Source organism: Hemiscyllium ocellatum, chromosome 16 (genome assembly GCF_020745735.1).
Source record: "Hemiscyllium ocellatum isolate sHemOce1 chromosome 16, sHemOce1.pat.X.cur, whole genome shotgun sequence".
NCBI lineage: Eukaryota > Metazoa > Chordata > Chondrichthyes > Orectolobiformes > Hemiscylliidae > Hemiscyllium > Hemiscyllium ocellatum.
This window is the reverse complement of record NC_083416.1, coordinates 71,885,178-71,904,769: the sequence shown is the minus strand read 5'-3', so window position 1 is coordinate 71,904,769 and position 19,592 is coordinate 71,885,178. Positions and strand designations below refer to the sequence as shown.

At 42.1% G+C, this 19,592-nt stretch overlaps 1 protein-coding gene across 1 annotated transcript in view; it reads left to right on the top strand.

Annotated features, from left to right (window-relative positions):
* Window positions 1-12,683: 12,683 nt before the first annotated feature.
* The window catches only part of LOC132823470 (uncharacterized), a 51,228-nt gene continuing 44,319 nt past the window's right edge, over window positions 12,684-19,592 (top strand). Inside the window, exons 1-3 of the mRNA XM_060837373.1 lie at window positions 12,684-12,785; window positions 12,920-12,983; window positions 14,919-15,026. Coding sequence (XP_060693356.1) covers window positions 12,974-12,983; window positions 14,919-15,026 — 118 coding nt within the window. The 5' untranslated portion in view covers window positions 12,684-12,785; window positions 12,920-12,973. The remainder of the gene's footprint in view (window positions 12,786-12,919; window positions 12,984-14,918; window positions 15,027-19,592) is intronic.

Sequence of the window (19,592 nt, the reverse complement as noted above, 5' to 3'; positions counted from 1 at the left end):
AAGGACATTCACCTTAATCAGGGCTATATGGCCCAGCCATAAAAGTGGAAATCCCTCCCACCACTGCAAATCTTGTTTTACTCTCTTTAATAATTGGACAAGGTTCACTTATACAGCTGGTGGAAGGGAGGGGTAGTAAAATTTCCCAAATATAGGAAAACCTTTGGTGACCATCTAATGGGAATTGCTTTTTATCCTTCATGTTAGGTATCTCAACTAAGTCCCCCACCAGCATAGCTTCCAATTTGTGAAATTGATCCTATAACCTGAGAAACTACGATAGGAATTAATTCTTTGGATCATTCAGGGAACAGACTTCTCTGTTCCCTGAATGATCAGCCAACAATAAAAACAACTTCATTAGCATAATCTTATGTTCCCCACATTCCCACCTTTCATGCTATTATTTCAGAGTTCCTTCTGAAAGTTTTGGCTAACAGTTCAATCACCAAGGTAAATAGCAGCGGTGACAAAGGACATCCCTGTCGACTATCTCTTCTAATATTAAAATCATTTGACTTAACACCATTTGTAATAATTGCCCACCTTTGTTTCCTTATACAGTACTGCTATCCATCTGGCAAAGGGTCCCCCCCAAACTAAAACGTGTGATACGGTCATTCTATCCAATCAAAGGCTTTTTCTGCATCTGAGGATACCATCAACCCTGGAATCAAACTCTACTGACATACCTGTATTGTATTCAGTACTCTCCTAATATTGTTAAAGGAACTGCAGCCCTTAACAACACCTGCTTGGCTTTCTTTTATAATATGGGGCAAAACCTTCTCCAACCTCCCAGCCAAAACCTTCGATAAAATTTTGAAATCTACATTCAGTAGTGAGAGTGGTCTATATGAAGTATGTCTTTCAGGGTCCTTCCCTTTCTTTAAAATAAGGGCGATATTAGCTTTCCTCAGAGTGGACGGCAGGCAACCCTGTGTATAAGAATATTTGTACATCCCCAGAAGTGGTTCCACTAATATGTTTATGAGTTCCTTATAGAATTCAGTTGGGAATCCATCTGGCCCTGGTGCTTTGCCATTTTGGAGATGTCTTATCGCTTTTTGCACTTCCTGAACTGTTAGACCCACATTCAAAAGGGAAGGCTGCTCCTTACTCACATTGGGGTGGTCCATATTTTCAAAGAAGGACTGCATTCCCATTGTACAATGTTCGCTCCCCTCCAACCGATATAGCTTTTCGAAATATTCCCTAAACCTAGCATTGATCTTTTTCAATTCATGCGCAGTATTACCAGCCTTCTCCCTTACAGATAATAGATTGGGACACGTTTTTTTCCACCTAGTTAAATAACCAGGCTTATCTCCGAATCCAAACAGTCTTTGCTTGGCAAAGGAGACCTCTTTTTTAGCCACTTGTGTGTGTATTGAGTCGAGGGCAGCCCGGAGAGCTGTGACTTGCTGAAGGTTAACCAATGATGGCTGATTATAATATGTTTTCTCAGCTACCTTCAGCCAGGCCTCCAGCATCTCCTGCTGCTCCTCCCTCTGCCTTTCTTTAGTCGTCAATAATAAAATAATCAGACCTCGTAAATATGCCTTAGTGGTCTCCCAAAGTATTGAATCTGAATCAATATCCCAAAAGGTCCTAAATTCTCTTGTAATATATTCAATGGCTTTACTATCTGGTTACAAGAATGAATCCATGTGCCAGTGATGTGCATTTGCTCCACTACCCTTAGCTTTAAGATCTAAATATATTGGCGCATGATCCAAAACAGCTATCTTTCCTATTTTACATGCAAGTATTCTGTCCAGACCATCAGCTGGATAAAAAGTATATCAATTTGCACATGACATTTATGTGGGTTGGAACAGAACATGAGGGTGGAGGTATCCCCACACACCCACTCATCCCAACTCATCACATATGTCCACCAACTGTTTAGACTGTGTGGGCGTACCTGCCAGGCCCTTTTGAACCCTGTCAATCTCTGGATCTATAAAGCAATTAAAATCATCTCCAATAATCATACCGCAAACCCTCAGGTTCGGTATTTTAGTCATTGCATCAATTAGAAATTTAAGAGGGTATGCCGGGGGACAATATGCATTCAAAATACCGTATTCTTCTCCATATATTAGAGCTTTCAAAATAATAAACCTTCCCTGAAGACCCTTAATCTGCTCCATTTCCTGGAAGACTTTCAAAATAATAAACCTTCCCTGAAGACCCTTAATCTGCTCCATTTCCTGGAAGGGGAGATTCCTTTTTATCTGTACAGCTACCCCTCTACTTTTAGGACTGAAGGATGAAAACAACATCCTATCATAAACCCTCTGCTGCAGTTTCAGATGTTCCTTGTCAGTTAGGTGCGTCTCTTGCAGCCGGGAAAAATCCACCCATTCCTTCCTGAGGCTCGACAAGGCCTTCTTACTTTTAACAGGAGAATGACCATGTCCACTAACTATGACTCCCTTTTATATTCCAGGTGTGCCACCTGAACAAAATCACTAGCCATGGTCATCCAGGACAGCCTGTGATTTCCCAGGAGGAAGGAACTCATCTGAGGCATGATGAGTACAAAGATACTAACTCTATGAAATCTAGAAACTATTCCTCTGAAAGCAACTACAGCTAAGAAAAAACTACATTTAACTGAAACAAGTACCCTTGTCCTTGGGGTGGTTGAAAAGGTAGGATGGTGGGTGGGGGGGGTAAAGTCCACCCTGTCCAGGGGTCTGGCAGTGAGCCCAGCCCAGCAAACCACTCAGACTGCCACCATCTTGGATCTCCGGCTTTTATGTTTAAAAAAAAACACTTTTCCAATGAAAGGCAAGTGGCCCGTTCTCCCAGTTCCGCTTTTTGAAAGTTTTGGCTAACAGTTCAATCACCAAGGTAAATAGCAGCGGTGACAAAGGACATCCCTGTCGACTATCTCTTCTAATATTAAAATCATTTGACTTAACACCATTTGTAATAATTGCCCACCTTTGTTTCCTTATACAGTACTGCTATCCATCTGGCAAAGGGTCCCCCCAAACTAAAACGTGTGATACGGTCATTCTATCCAATCAAAGGCTTTTTCTGCATCTGAGGATACCATCAACCCTGGAATCAAACTCTACTGACATACCTGTATTGTATTCAGTACTCTCCTAATATTGTTAAAGGAACTGCAGCCCTTAACAACACCTGCTTGGCTTTCTTTTATAATATGGGGCAAAACCTTCTCCAACCTCCCAGCCAAAACCTTCGATAAAATTTTGAAATCTACATTCAGTAGTGAGAGTGGTCTATATGAAGTATGTCTTTCAGGGTCCTTCCCTTTCTTTAAAATAAGGGCGATATTAGCTTTCCTCAGAGTGGACGGCAGGCAACCCTGTGTATAAGAATATTTGTACATCCCCAGAAGTGGTTCCACTAATATGTTTATGAGTTCCTTATAGAATTCAGTTGGGAATCCATCTGGCCCTGGTGCTTTGCCATTTTGGAGATGTCTTATCGCTTTTTGCACTTCCTGAACTGTTAGACCCACATTCAAAAGGGAAGGCTGCTCCTTACTCACATTGGGGTGGTCCATATTTTCAAAGAAGGACTGCATTCCCATTGTACAATGTTCGCTCCCCTCCAACCGATATAGCTTTTCGAAATATTCCCTAAACCTAGCATTGATCTTTTTCAATTCATGCGCAGTATTACCAGCCTTCTCCCTTACAGATAATAGATTGGGACACGTTTTTTTCCACCTAGTTAAATAACCAGGCTTATCTCCGAATCCAAACAGTCTTTGCTTGGCAAAGGAGACCTCTTTTTTAGCCACTTGTGTGTGTATTGAGTCGAGGGCAGCCCGGAGAGCTGTGACTTGCTGAAGGTTAACCAATGATGGCTGATTATAATATGTTTTCTCAGCTACCTTCAGCCAGGCCTCCAGCATCTCCTGCTGCTCCTCCTCTGCCTTTCTTTAGTCGTCAATAATAAAATAATCAGACCTCGTAAATATGCCTTAGTGGTCTCCCAAAGTATTGAATCTGAATCAATATCCCAAAAGGTCCTAAATTCTCTTGTAATATATTCAATGGCTTTACTATCTGGTTACAAGAATGAATCCATGTGCCAGTGATGTGCATTTGCTCCACTACCCTTAGCTTTAAGATCTAAATATATTGGCGCATGATCCAAAACAGCTATCTTTCCTATTTTACATGCAAGTATTCTGTCCAGACCATCAGCTGGATAAAAAGTATATCAATTTGCACATGACATTTATGTGGGTTGGAACAGAACATGAGGGTGGAGGTATCCCCACACACCCACTCATCCCAACTCATCACATATGTCCACCAACTGTTTAGACTGTGTGGGCGTACCTGCCAGGCCCTTTTGAACCCTGTCAATCTCTGGATCTATAAAGCAATTAAAATCATCTCCAATAATCATACCGCAAACCCTCAGGTTCGGTATTTTAGTCATTGCATCAATTAGAAATTTAAGAGGGTATGCCGGGGGACAATATGCATTCAAAATACCGTATTCTTCTCCATATATTAGAGCTTTCAAAATAATAAACCTTCCCTGAAGACCCTTAATCTGCTCCATTTCCTGGAAGACTTTCAAAATAATAAACCTTCCCTGAAGACCCTTAATCTGCTCCATTTCCTGGAAGGGGAGATTCCTTTTTATCTGTACAGCTACCCCTCTACTTTTAGGACTGAAGGATGAAAACAACATCCTATCATAAACCCTCTGCTGCAGTTTCAGATGTTCCTTGTCAGTTAGGTGCGTCTCTTGCAGCCGGGAAAAATCCACCCATTCCTTCCTGAGGCTCGACAAGGCCTTCTTACTTTTAACAGGAGAATGACCATGTCCACTAACTATGACTCCCTTTTATATTCCAGGTGTGCCACCTGAACAAAATCACTAGCCATGGTCATCCAGGACAGCCTGTGATTTCCCAGGAGGAAGGAACTCATCTGAGGCATGATGAGTACAAAGATACTAACTCTATGAAATCTAGAAACTATTCCTCTGAAAGCAACTACAGCTAAGAAAAAACTACATTTAACTGAAACAAGTACCCTTGTCCTTGGGGTGGTTGAAAAGGTAGGATGGTGGGTGGGGGGGGTAAAGTCCACCCTGTCCAGGGGTCTGGCAGTGAGCCCAGCCCAGCAAACCACTCAGACTGCCACCATCTTGGATCTCCGGCTTTTATGTTTAAAAAAAAACACTTTTCCAATGAAAGGCAAGTGGCCCGTTCTCCCAGTTCCGCTTTCCTCTGGGTTGGTTTGTTTTGGCTTTAGCAGCCTGCCTGTTCAGAACAAGCAGTCAGTTTTTGGAAGCTGCTGGTCAAAGAAACAGCTCCATGGGAGAAGGTGTTCCCTGCTGAATCTCTCTGCCATCTCTCCTGTAAGACCCTGTGTTTGATTCTATCCTTTTTATGAAGCTGGTGGTTATTGGATAGTTGCAAGTATTTGGAACAACATTATTAAGTTGCGATAATCTGTTGGGATTTTGGGTAGGTTAAGTCATTCTGTATTCTGTTGTTTTGTGTTTCATTTGGTAATCTAAATAAATTCCGCTTTGTTTAAAACCCAAGGATTTTGACCAACTGCATCATTCCTGGAATATCCACTCTACACCTGCTCAAAACAACTAGAAAAGTTGGGCTACCTTCTTGAAATGTTTTGAGGGGGTCTGACCTGGACCATAACGTCGGAACAACAGCTTTACTCTCCATTACTGCTCATGGAATGAGAGCTGGTGGACAGTAACTGTTCCCTCAGCATGTGATCAGCAGGTTTAGTTATACCATGTTCAACATCTATGCATTGATTGTATTCAGTTTGTGTATCACCTATCTGGGTAATTGGTCAATATTGTGATAGTATCCAGCATTTCTTCAAGATGACTTTCTGAGACTCTTCTCCATACTGATACTTCCCATAGGATCAAAGCTTTGTGGCTGAATACCTGAATAAAGATATAGTCTGGAGAGGTCTCCAGGGATCATGTGGTTGGCAGCGAGTGCGGCCTCTGCCACAACCTCTACGTACGTTATCCCTCGGCTATCCCCACACCGGATGTATCCTCTGTTTCATGACACGTGGTCACTCCAGGATTCCTCATTGCTGTCTGACACCAGTTCACTGTGAGCCACTGTCCAAACACACTTCAGGATCTGCAGTACTACCAAGTGAGCTGTCTGTCCAACATTAGTCAACAGACTTTTAGCCTTAAGTAACTCCTGACTATAAACTGTTTCTATGGTTGTCATCCAGCCATTGGCAGAACATCATCGGCTTGACCACCTGAGCTGAGCTACATGGTGGATCCATAAGCTTCAGGATCTCAACAAAGTTGGATTGAAAAACATGACTGAATGGCAGAGCAGTCTTGATGAGCTAAGTGACCTAATTCTGCTCCTACATCTTATGGTCTTATGGTCTATCTGTGAACATTTAAAGTAAACACTCTTGGGATTCAAGAAAAACTTTTGCTGAGGAGATTATTTTCTCAAATCGTGCATTTGAAGGTTAAGTCCTTCAGAATCTGGCGACACTGTTCTTGATTTGTTCTCTCTCAACCTTCCTTATCTGGACCGATTATCTCCTGAGCCTTGTTCCTGCAGTGGATCAGGAGCAAAGGAGTTGAACATTACAGTGGGTGATTCAAATATTCAAAGCTTCCAAAAATCTAGTCCTTGAGACTTGGGATTACTTCAGCACCAGTGGGACAGGGACCAGGAAAAATGTTTTTTTCTCTTAAGGTGCAGAGGATCTGGAATTCTAAAACATCAACCCAGTCAATTCATAGGTTAACATGCTTTTCATTGTAAATATCTGCATTTCTCTGATCAACCATGAACTCTGCTATCGGTCACTTTGCGTTGATGTATAATATTGCAACCCATCAAGTGAGCACTATGGTCCCCATCACAAAATATGAAATCCCACTACAAACTGCGATGTGTTTTCTACTTTGAGCCAATTCTCTGTCCCAGCCCAAGTATATTTTACTCAGTGATGCCAGAACCTGGTCTGCAAAGGAACAGGAAACCCACCTAGCCTGTACTTTCACAAGACAAATGTCAATGACTTTGTCAAGATTGACAGTCTCAGTTTCTGGATTAGAGTGGTGCTGGAAAAGCACAGCAGGTCAGGCAGCATCCGAGGAGCAGGAAAATTGACATTTCGGGCAATAGAGTCAGGATGCTTACAGAGTGGAGAGGTAAATGAGAGGGGGGTGAGAATCGGGAGGAAGTGGCATAGAGTACAGTAGGTGAAGGGGGTGGGGATAAAGGTGATAGGTCAGAGAGGAGGATGGGGGAAAGTGGCAAAGAGTACAATGGGTGAATGGAGGTGGGATGATGGTGATAGATCAGAGAGAAGGGTGGAGAGGATAGATGGAAGGAAGATAAGCAGGTAGTACAGGTCAGGTAAAAACAATGACTGCAGATGCTGGAAACCAGATTCTGGATTAGTGGTGCTGGAAAAGCGCAGCGATTCAGGCAGCATCCAAGGAGCAGTAAAATCGACGCTTCGGGGAAATGTGGAAACAATTGAAGTCCACAGTGATGCCCTGGGGTTGAAGTGTTCTGAGGTGGAAGATGAGGCGTTCTTCCTCCAGGTGTTGGGTGGTGAGGGTGTGGTGGTGGAGGAGGCCCAGGACCTGCATATCCTCGGCTAAGTGGGAGGGGGAGTTGAAATGTTGGGCCACAGGGCGGTGTGGTTGATTAGTGCGGGTGTCCTGGAGATGTTCCCTGAAGCACTCTGCTTGGAGGCGTCCAGTCTCCCCAATGTAGAGGAGACTGCATCGGGAGCAATGGATGCAGTAAATTATATTGGTGGATGTGCAGATAAATCTTTGATGTATGTGGAAGGCTTCTTTGGGGCCTTGGATAGAAGTGAGTGAGGAGGTGTGAGCACAGGTTTTGCAATTTCTGCAGTGGTAGGGGAGGGTGCCAGGAAGGGAGGGTGGGTTGTTGGGGGTATGTGCGCTTTAGGGAACAACTCCGGGACACCCGCTCCAATCAACCCCACCACCCTGTGGCCCAACATTTCAACTCTCCCTCCCACTCTGCAGAGGACATGCAGGTCCTGGGTCTCCTTCACTGCCGCTCCCTCACTTCCCAACGCCTGGAGGAAGAACGCCTCATCTTCCGTCTCGGAACACTTCAACCCCGTGGCATCAATGTGGATTTCACCAGTTTCCTCATTTCCCCTTTCCCCACCTCACCCCAGCTCCAGCCTTCCAGCTCAGCACCGACCACATGACTTGTCCTACCTGCCTATCTTCTTTGAACAAAATAAAATCTAATTCTTTAAATACAAACTCAACCGATAAACTCATATGTGTGCACATGCAGGAGAGACAGAGTGAGTATATGCATGTGAGTGTGCATGTGTGTGGGTGTGAAAGAGTGTGTATATGCGTGTTTGTAATCTTGGTCAAGAATGTGTGTGAGTGTAATGTGATATAAGCTGGTGAGAGGGTGAGTGCGTGAGTGAGTGCTGCGGATGAATGTATGTACGTATGGTAGAGACCTTGTGTACGACAGTGGGTCTGTGTGAGTGTGTGAGGATGTAGGAGTGTGTGTGTATGTGTGTGAGTGTGTGTGTATGTATGTGAGCATCTGTGTGACTATGTGTGTGTTTGTGTGAGGATGTAGGAGTGTGTGTGAATATCTGTGAGTGTGAGTGTGTGTGTGTGTGTGAGTGTCTGTGTGTGTGTGTATGTGTGTGAATGTGTGAGAGTGTGTGTGTCGTGCAGTGGGGGTCACCTGTAGTGTTGAAAAATGTGTTGCTGGAAAAGCACAGCATGTCAGGCAGCATCCACGGAGCAGGAGAATCGACATTTCGGGCATAAGCCCTTCTTCAGGAATGCGCAAGGTGTGCCAAGCTAGTTAAGATAAAAGATACGGAGGAGGGACTTGGGAGAGGGGCGTTGGGAATGCGATAGGTGGAAGGAGGTTAAGGTGAGGGTGATAGGCTGGAAAGGAGGTGGGGACGGAGTGGTCGGGAAGAAGATTGTCGGTCAAAAAGGCGGTACTGAGACCGAGGGTTGGGACTGAGAAGTGGAAGGGGGTGTTGGGCGGTGGGGGGGAAGGAGGAGGGGAAGGGAAATGAGGAAGCTGGAGAAATCAGCATTCATGTTCCTCTGGGACACCCGCATCAACCAACCAAACCAACCACCCAGTGGCGGAACACTTTAACTCCCCCTCCCACTCCGCCAAGGACATGCAGGTCCTTGGCCTCCTCCGTCGCCAGACCATGGCAACACAACGCCTGGAGGAAGAGTGCCTCATCTTCCACCTCGGAACCCTCCAACCACAAGGGATGAATGCAGATTTCTCTAGCTTCCTCATTTCCCCTCCCCCCATCTTATCTCAGTCCCAACCCTCGGACTCAGCACCGCCTTCTTGTCCTAAAGTCAATTGGCATTTGGCATGTTAGAACAACTCTATATCATCCACCATCCAATGGTCAGATAGAAAGTGGAGCCCAAACTTTGAAGACAGGCTTAAAGAATCATTCTACAACTTCACTCAAGATCAAACTATCCAGGTTCCTGTTTGATATTCAACCACTCCTCATGCAGCTAGAAGGGTTGACAAAGTTTTGTGTTGAAAGCACGGGAAAGGACCTGCATGTGTAAGAGGCATGGCTGACACAAGGTCAGGTCCTTTGACGCACAAAGTCCTTGCAGAAAAGGTGACCCTGAATAAGTACTTGGACCACATGAAAACTGCAACGCCACAACGGGGAAGAAGCAAAATAGCCCTCAAATCATCCAGCAAGGTTGTCAGAACACATGGGTACATCTTGCTACCCTGGAGCCAATTCTCGAGATGACGTTGGGGAAGGGGAGCAGGGAGGATGGGCATAGCAGGCAAAGGGTAATGAACATTGTGGAATTTGGAAAAGTAATGTAAAGCTAATATTGCCGTAATCCCAGAGGACTGCTCTCTTATTAGAGGGAGACATCTGGTGGTGTGATTGACCTGAGGGTCACCATACCATTAGGCAAGAGGTGAGCTTGAGAAGGCAGGTAACCTTCATGGTAACCTTGGCTGGTACCTCAATTGAACCCATGCTGTTGGCTTCTCCCTGCATAGTAAACCAGCTGTCCAGCCAACTGAGCGAACCAAGTGTTGTAACGGCTTGATGGATCGTGGTCTCACACCTGTGGGAATTGTAGACTGTGGTCACAGAAAGACTTGACATTGAAGGCATGGGCTGGGCAATGCCATGGACATCTGCGTGTCACACATGTGCAGCCAATGACGTTTCAGATCCAAAACAGCCTCCTGATGGTTGCAAATTAAATGCTTCATCGTGCTGGCTGTGTTGGGTCCATGGTGGACTGGACACACTGAACTGCTTTGCTGGCAGTGACCTCAGAAATACACCGTCCGTCTGCTGATTGTGAGGTGCCATATGTGACCCCATTTGGGATTTGAAAGGAGCCAGTGTGAGGAAATTTAGTGGAACTATGAACTATGTGCATTTCATCCTCAATCTGACTGGCTTCAGATCTCCCTGCAGGAAGTGGCAGAGAGAGGCAATGGCTCTCCCTAGGCAAACGAGAGGACTGCAGATGCTGGAGATTGGAGTCGAGAGTGTGGTGCTGGAAAAGCACAGCCAGTCAGGCAGCATCCGAGGAGCCGGAGAATTGACATTTTGGCAAAAGTCCTTCATCAGGAATCAAGATGACTCTCCCTAGTCAAGCAGAATCTGTAGTTGGAACACAGTTTGTGAACTCCTGCCCAGCAGATTATTTGATAAGGCTGGGAAGCCTGGTTTTCCTCTTTATAAACAACATTAGAAATTATATCAATCATGCAATGTATATCAAAGCAATTTTCAGTGACTTGGCTTCCATTGCCTTACGTGATAATGTTTGCTGTGGTTTCATTGTGAAGGGATATCTCCTCATCTGAATCAGAATTGGCCTGCCCAGGATTTTGAGCCTGTGATTCCTCATTCTAAATCCTTGATAACAGGGAAAACATTATCCCAGCGCCCAATCTGCTCAGCCTTTTCAGAGGTTAATATGTTTCAATGGGATTCTTTCTTATTCCACTCCAGTGAATACAAGCTCAGTTGTAACAACCTCTCTTCAAATGACAAACCTGCTGTCCTAGAAAAAGTCTGGTGAACCTTTACTGCAATCCTCGATGGCAGTATATCCTTTATTAGATAAGGAGATCCAACCTGCACTTAAAGAAGTGGGAACAGCTGCAATTAGATATCCCTGCTCCTGTACTCAAATCCTCTTGCACCAAAGGCCAACATACCATCTGTCTTCCCAAAAGCTTGCTGCAAGATTTTAAGGAGACATGTAATGGATCAATGCTTTATCCTAGGCAGCTGGAATGAAGCAGTATACCCTGCCAGGTGGAGCCCTTGCTTATTTGTGAGCACATTTTTGACAATTTTAAGAGAACAAAATGACACCCACAAATATAATTCCAATGACCGAAGGAGTTAATGAATATTCACAACATATTAATGAATAAAAATCTGGTTCCTGCTGATTATTGATGGGAAACCTGACATCTTTGAAAAATTCTAAGCACTTAGATTGTCAAAGCTTTTTTGTAAACTGAAATGTTGCATTCCATCCAATTAGGTTCCCCCACCCTGGTCTTTGAAAAGCTCCAGGCCTGGAAAATTCCACCCATAGTCATCATTATTGAGACTTGATTTAGTTTTACCACTTCATTATCTTAATGGTAATTCCATGAACAGCTGGTGTGGGATTTGAACTCATGTGAACACAAACCATTAGCCTGCATGTCAGGAATACTAACTCAGTGACACCAGCATAGTGTCATCATTGACTCTCAGCTCTAAGATGACAATGGCAACATCCAAAAGGCTGGATTCATTGTGAACATCACTTCACATTGTCTATCAAATTGAGTTGGTCAGTTGTTACATTGTTTCCAATTACTGGAAATTGCTCAGAAAAATCGATATTCTTTTGAATATCATTTATGGAGACGCCTGGAAACCAACCAATCAGCTTCTCCAGAAGTCCTTGTGAGGAATAATACATTCTCATGGAATTCAAACCAATAAAAATTGATAAGGAGCATCACAGTTTAACATTAAAACCAAACTTTTGCTCAGAGGATTGTTTTGTAAATGTATGCCTTTCAGATTTATGTACTTCAAAATCTGGTTATATTATCCCTGATTTCCTCTCTCCCAACTTCTATTCTCAGGATCTATCAGCTCCTAAGCCTTGCTCCTGAAGTGGATCAGGGACATCACAGTTTAACATTGCAGCAGTGGTTGAAGCGTCCAAACCTGCTAATGATGCTATCCCTGGGATTTGGGATAATGCCAACATTAGTGGGACCGAGGCGAACAGGAGTCCAACTGTATCCTTATTTTACAGAGAAGCGGGAATGTCCAAATATTCATTTGTGCTTTGTCAATCATCCTGTCAAAAGACTGAAGTTTCTGTGAATTGTGCCTTAGAAATGTTCCACTTTATAGAAAATAACAGATCTCAAAAGTAAATCCTGCTTTATTCTATATGAAATGCTTTGGACTTTGTTAACTTCCCATTTTGAACTACCGTATGTTCTCTATTTTGAGCCTTTTTTTGTATTTCAGCTAGAATTAGCCAGCTCAGTAATGACAGAACACTGAGCTGCAAAGGAAGAGGAAACTAGCCTTTGCTGTGGTTTCACAAGAGAAACGTCAACAATTGTGTCAGTACGAAGAGCCTCTGTTCGTTGGTGTTTCTGTGCTGGGAGCTTTACTGCTTGGTCTCCAGATGTTTTTCAATAGAATTGTTGACCCCATAAGGTAAGGAAATCTGACTGAAATCATAATTCTTTACAAAGAAATAACTTAAATGTGATTTGAGTAACTGATAAAATTGGTCAAAGATCTTGTACTTCCTGAACATTTACTCTTCCAAGTCAATTTTTACAATACAGTTTCTGGTTAGACTGAACAAGGGCATCTCGTGCTTATCATTCCACCATCTTCAAATGACACAAGGTAGGACATCTCTGACAAACAAATGTTTGCCTTCTGCAGTTTTACAGACTTTACTCATTTATGCTTATTGCTGGGTTGATGTAAATTTTTTTTGGTTTTTAATTGGTTTTGGCATCTTTGTGTTGCCAAGTGGCATTCTGGCTCTATCGCTGACTTTAGTTCACCTTCATACATCTACCTCTTGTCCAGTCAGTTGTGTGACTAACCCATGATGTCTGGTTCTTTTCAATGAGCATCTTGGAATGAATTAAGAGATTAAAATCACAAAATACTATGTATGAGAAGACAGAATTAAAATGGACAACAGATAATCTTTTCTGTGAGCTTGGCAAACTTTCATTATTTTCCTCAACTCCTCCAACGTACATGAAACAGTGAAAAGTTCAGATTGTAGTTGTCTTTAGTATTTGTGTGAAATTTGTTTCCTTCTCTGTTGGCTTGGAAATAACAGCAATCGCACTTAGCAGCTTGATGTTGTCACACTGAGTTATCAAAGATCATTGATTCCAGCACAGTGTGTGAGATAGTCTGGTATTTCTACACTTTCAAAATCTCTTCTGAGCTGGAGCAACATATCAGAACCACCACTGTTCAAGTTTTATTTTTGAACACATATAATCAGAAGGACTGTATAGTCATTTGGATCCTCAGAAGTTTGGGAAACAGTAAATTGATCAGCATGTTTTACTACTGCTCGGTTTGGTCACCCAATTAACATGGAGCAATAGATGAATATTTGCTGTTGCAGTTTTAGATGAAACACTATTTTTGGCGTGTGAAGACTACGAAAGGATGTAACTGCTTTTAACCAAGACTGTGATATTGTGATAACCATCTCCTGCATCATGTTAGTCCCATAATTGAAGCCAGGGACCATTGAGAAACTGATGGTGATTTGGGGCAATGTTAAAAAGATGTCGCAAATTAAATAGTTTAGCTTGTGCTCTATATTTTGTGTGATATGTAATATGTGTAATTTCACGACAAAAGTCAATAGTTACACATAACATTCAGACAAGATGTTCAAAATAGAAGCTTCCCCCCAAAGCATTAATCTGGGTCTTTTGTTTAGGAGCCCAGCGATATTACCACAACACCCTGTCTTCCACTTGGATGATAGAGACTGTTTGATCACAGGGAAACCACTGTCGTGCAACAACAAAGCCAGTGGGAAGACTGTCACTTTATTGGATGCAGCTCTGGATGCAGGAGTTGTAAAAGCAGTGAGGAATCATCTTGCCAGGAATTGTCAGAAAGCTCATCCAAATGTACAGTGAGAGCTGGCAGCAGGCTGTCAGGTGCAGGGAGTCTGGGTAGAATCAGGAAAAAGTTCAATGACCTGACACAAGTGCTTCTCACGCTGAATGTCTGCCCCACATGAGCTTCACCCAAGTCACACATCAATCCCATAGTAGCAGCAGCTGTTCATCTCTGACAAGTAAATGAATCAATGGGTGAATCAAATATTTTGTGGAGTGATCTTTTCCAACTTCACTTTTTGGTGATTCTTTTCATGGTCAGTTGTGATATTTCTCTATTCTTGCCAATTCAATTTGTTTACTTTGAGTTGGAAAGTTTGTGAGGCTGGTGATAAGAGACAGATTACACACATCACTAGGATGAACAAATTTTTAATTTTTCAGGAAAAGGCAGAGTCCATGGGTAATGAAGTTGATTGCACAATTTATATTTCTAAATTAAAATGATGAGCTGAGAAAAGGATGCTTGTTTGAGGAGCCAGTGCAGACACGAGGGACCGAATGGCCTGCATCTGCACGCTGATAATTCTGTGATCATTCAGCAAGCTGTTTCTCCACAGTTTGGTGCCCTTCACTCTCTGAAGGATTAAACAAGTTGAAGGAATATATGTCAGTTTCATATCAGAGGTGTTCTGATCTGTGTTGAACTCAGTACCTACATGTGTATTTCTTCCAGGGGAAGGAAATGGATCTGAAGTGAGTCTAAATTTCTTCCACAGCACGATGCTGACTGGTTTGAGACTCAGTGTCTTTGTTCTTCTCCTGTCACCTGTGTTCACAGAAAGTAAGTGGTATGTTTTCATTAATTTACACGTTTACTGATCTGGAGGAAAGTAAAAACCCAATCCTTCAATCCAGGTTTGGAAGATCACTTGGCAGGTCCCTGTAATTTGTGACAGACAAGAAAGAGAACTAGATTAAATTATTATTTCTGTCCCGCTCTCCCGTCCATAACACGATTGTTTTTGATGTTGACTTTCCTTATTTCCTTTCCATTTTGCAAGAAGGAAACAGGTGTCTCAAAACCTAATTTTGAAAGCTTAATTAAAATAGCTTTCAGCAGATTGTTGAGTGTTTAAACAAAGTGTGGTTTATTGGTGTATTCAAAATCCAGGGGAATGTTTTGTGACACACACAACACACACCCTTTAACCAAGCAAGGTTGGAATGTGGAAGAAATGAATTACTGATTATAAAATACTGAAAATAAAATCCAATATAGCAAAACTGTTTTGTAAATGTTTGCATCCAGCAAGTCAATATCATATTGTGGGTCCTTCAGTCGGCTTTGCCAAGTTTAGAACTCAGAGACAACCAAATTGCTGATGATGTTGTGGTAAGCTGGGAATTGATTCACTTCACAGGGGGACACTGGCTTGTTTTCTGACATCAGACTGCTGTGTATATTGATGATTTGGAGATGCTGGTGTTGGACTGGGGTATACAAAGTTAAAAATCACACAACACCAGGTTATAGTCCAACAGGTTTAATTGGAAGCACACTAGCTTTCAGAGCGACGCTCCTTCATCAGGTGATTGTGGAGGGCTCGATCGTAACACAGAATTTATAGCAAAAATTTGCAGTGTGATGTAACTGAAATTATACGTTGAAAACTGGATTGTTAGAATGCAGTGATAGTTTCACTTCTTTATGTGTAAATCACAAAACCATTTTTTAAAAAGTTGCATTCTCAGATTAGCTGTTTACAACGTTGATAGTTAGACAACATGTTGAAGGTCTTAGCTCCCTTTGTTCTCTGTCTATGTCCTGATGTTTAGATTGATTCTAACCTAAAAAGTGAGATAACAGAGTTTTATATAGATTCATGTACATTCCTTCAGTTAAATATTTTCCCTAACATATTTAATGAAGCACAAATGATGTGTCCTCCACTTATAATTTTTCTTTATCATAACATTACCATTATTCTGAATTTTCTGAAACATTCTGAACTGATCAAAAAGTTAAAATTCTAAATTGGAGAAAAGCCAATTTTGATGTTACCAGACAGGAACTTTTAAATATTGATGTGGGTTGGGCTATTTGCAGGTAAAAGGATGGTTGGGAAGTGGGAGGCTTTAAAAATGATCCAATAAGAGTTCAGTGATGTTCCTGTTAGTGTGAAGGGCAGGCTGTTCAGTTTAGGGAATGTTGGATGACGAGAGAAATTGAGGCTTTGGTCAAGAAAAAGGAGGAAAATACCAAGTATAAACAACTGGGATTGAGTGAGTGCACAGAGGAGTATAAACAGAGCGGGAATATACTTAAGAGGGAAATCAGGAGGGCAAAAAAAGACATGAGATTATTTTTGACAAATAGCGTTAAAGAGAAATCAAAGAGATTCTGTCACAACATTAAGGGCAAAAGAGAACTGGGGGAGATTAGGGTCCCACAATGATCAACATTACCGTTTACGTATGGAATCACAGGAGATCAGGAAGGTACTAAATAAATTCATTGCATCAGTATTTACTGTAGAGAAAGACATGGAAGCTAGGGAACTTGCAGAAATAAATTGTGATATCTTGAAAAGAGTTCATATTACAGAAGAGGAGGTGCTGGAGGTTTTAGTATGCATAACGATAAGTGGATCCCCAGGATCTGATCAGGTATTTCCTCAAACTTTGTGGGAAGTGAGGAAGGAGATCGCTGGGCCACTTGCTGAGTTATATGTATTATCGACAGCCATGGATGAGCTGCCAGAAAACTGGAGGTTGGCGAACGTGAGATTGGCCATTATTTTAAAAATGTGATAATGGAAACCAAGGAACTTCAGAACGGTAAGCCTTATGTCATGGTGCATATGTTGTTGGAGGGAATTCTGAGGGACTGGATTTACATATAGTCGGAATGTCTGGACTGATTAGGAATAGTCATCGTGGCTTTGTGCATGGGAAATCGTGTCTGACTAAAATGACTGAGGTTTTTGAAGATGTGACAAAGAAGATTGATGAAAACAAATTGGGACATATTGTCCATCTGGACTTCAGACATATGCTTTCATCACATCCTGAGATCCACACTCAGTGCCAAGTGCTACGATATGCACACTCCTGAACTCTCTCTCCAACAGTACTGCCTCATGCTGCTTCAGGGCTGACCTGCCTCCGAGTTCCACATCATTCTCCAGTTCGCACAGTGTTCTATCAAGAAATATTTCCTGTCCTTTTCAGGCATTAGGGAATGTAAACTGGAACAACTCAGAGATACTCACACCCCTCAAAAAGCTTCCTCACCTCCTGTCTTTCTGAATCCACTCTTTATTTTAACCCTACTTCTTGTTTCTGAAGAGTCATCAGATTCAAAACATGAACCCTACTTTCCCCTCACTGACTTTCCCAGATCTGCTCATTTTTCCCAGTTATTTCTCATTTTTGAATCAAATATCACTGTGTGCTATTTTTTCCACCAATGTTGGTCTTTGGTTAGCCATTGCTCATGTCTTTACACGTAAAGTAAGCATTCCTGGGGCCTTCCCGTGTAACTGCTCTTTCCTTGTCTCACTTGACCTTTCTGTGACTATTTGGAGAAGCTACAATTTACTCCTGCCAAATCATTCCCTTGGAGTTAATCTCTGTCCATGGATAAACTATGGTCAACCCTACCAGTTACTATTCTAGACATTAGCTCATACTCAAGCTGCTCTCTGTACAAAGGAATACATATGCACTCCCTGCCGATACGATTCATTAAAACTTTGACACGTTTTATTGACCTTCTGAAAATACAATCGAGAACACATCCTTCAAAGTCAAGTCCACAAAGAAATTAAATGTGAAGTGCCCTAATACCACATGATATTTGATATTTAACCATTGCACATAAAGGTTTGCAAGTTCAGATGTAAAAATGTACAACGTGTCAATGTTAATAAATTGAAGAAAACTCCAAGAAATGGGGAATAATTTATGTTGTTACAATGCCAATAAATGGTTTCTTTGGACAAATCAAATTCCTGAATGAATCCTGATTTGATAGATCATGCATTTGTTTAGTTAATATATTGCTTCATCATTCACACAGGTCTGCAAATTTTCATTAGCGACAGAACACAATTACAAATAAATTAAAATGTGAGATATTGAATTGTGGAGAGTGGGCGGCATGGTGGCACAGTGGTTAGCACTGCTGCCTCACAGCGCCTGAGACCCGGGTTCAATTCCCGACTCAGGCGACTAACTGTGTGGAGTTTGCACGTTCTCCCCATGTCTGCGTGGGTTTCCTCTGGGTGCTCCGGTTTTCTCCCATAGTCCAAAGATGTGTGGGTCAGGTGAATTGGCCATGCTAAATTGCTCGTAGTGTTAGGTAAGGGGTAAATGTAGGGGTATGGGTGGGTTGCGCTTCATCGGGCTGGTGTGGACTTGTTCGGCCAAATGGCCTGTTTCCACACTTTAAGTAATCTAATCTACTCTAAATTTAAATAGATTCTCAAACGCAAAGCAAAAATAGTTTCACTCTGTTTTCTAAGACAATTTGCTGGAGACTCAAGTTCATCAGATTAACTCTTTCAATTTTGACTTATCTTTGCTGTAGACTGTGGAGACAATTTATTGAGCTGGTTACAAATCTGCTGACATGAACTTTCTACAAATCTGAAAGCCTAATACTTTTCAGTTTGACTACCTTCAGGACCCGATCTCTCGGTTTTGGACGAGTAGGTGTTGGACTGGGGGTGGGCAGAGTTAAAAATCACACAACACCAGATTTTGGTCCAACAGGTTTACCTGCATTTGGAAGCATGAGCCTTTGGAACGCTGCTCCTTCATTCCGTCACTTTGGCGAAAGATCCTAAGACACAGAATTTATAGCAAAATATTACAGTGTCATGCAACTCAGATGATATACTGAACAAACCTAGATTGTTGTTTTAAGTCTTTCATCTTTTCGAATGGGTTGCAGGTTTTGATTCATTAATGTGCAAATCCCAGAAGATTTTTTTAGTCATGTTCTTGAGATAACTTGAGGTTTTATAAAAAACAGTGACATCTCAGCTCAGACAACGTAATAAAGGTGTCAGGTTAGTGTCTGTCTGTATCCCAATCTTGAATCAGATTGGTTCTATTTCCAAAGGCAATCAATCCATTTCCACTTTGGAAAAAAAACCAGACTGATTCAAGATTGGGATACAGACAGACTCTAACTTCAGACTTTAATGCATTGTCTGAGTTTAGATGTGACTTTTTTTAGAAAACATTCAGTTATCTCGAAAATGTGACTTAAAATAAATTCTGGGATTTACATGTTAATGAGCTGAAACCTGCAGCCCATTCCAAAAGATGAAAGAGTTAACAGCCATTTAGGTTTGTTCACTATATAATTTCAGTTACAAAACACTGAAATCTTTTGCTA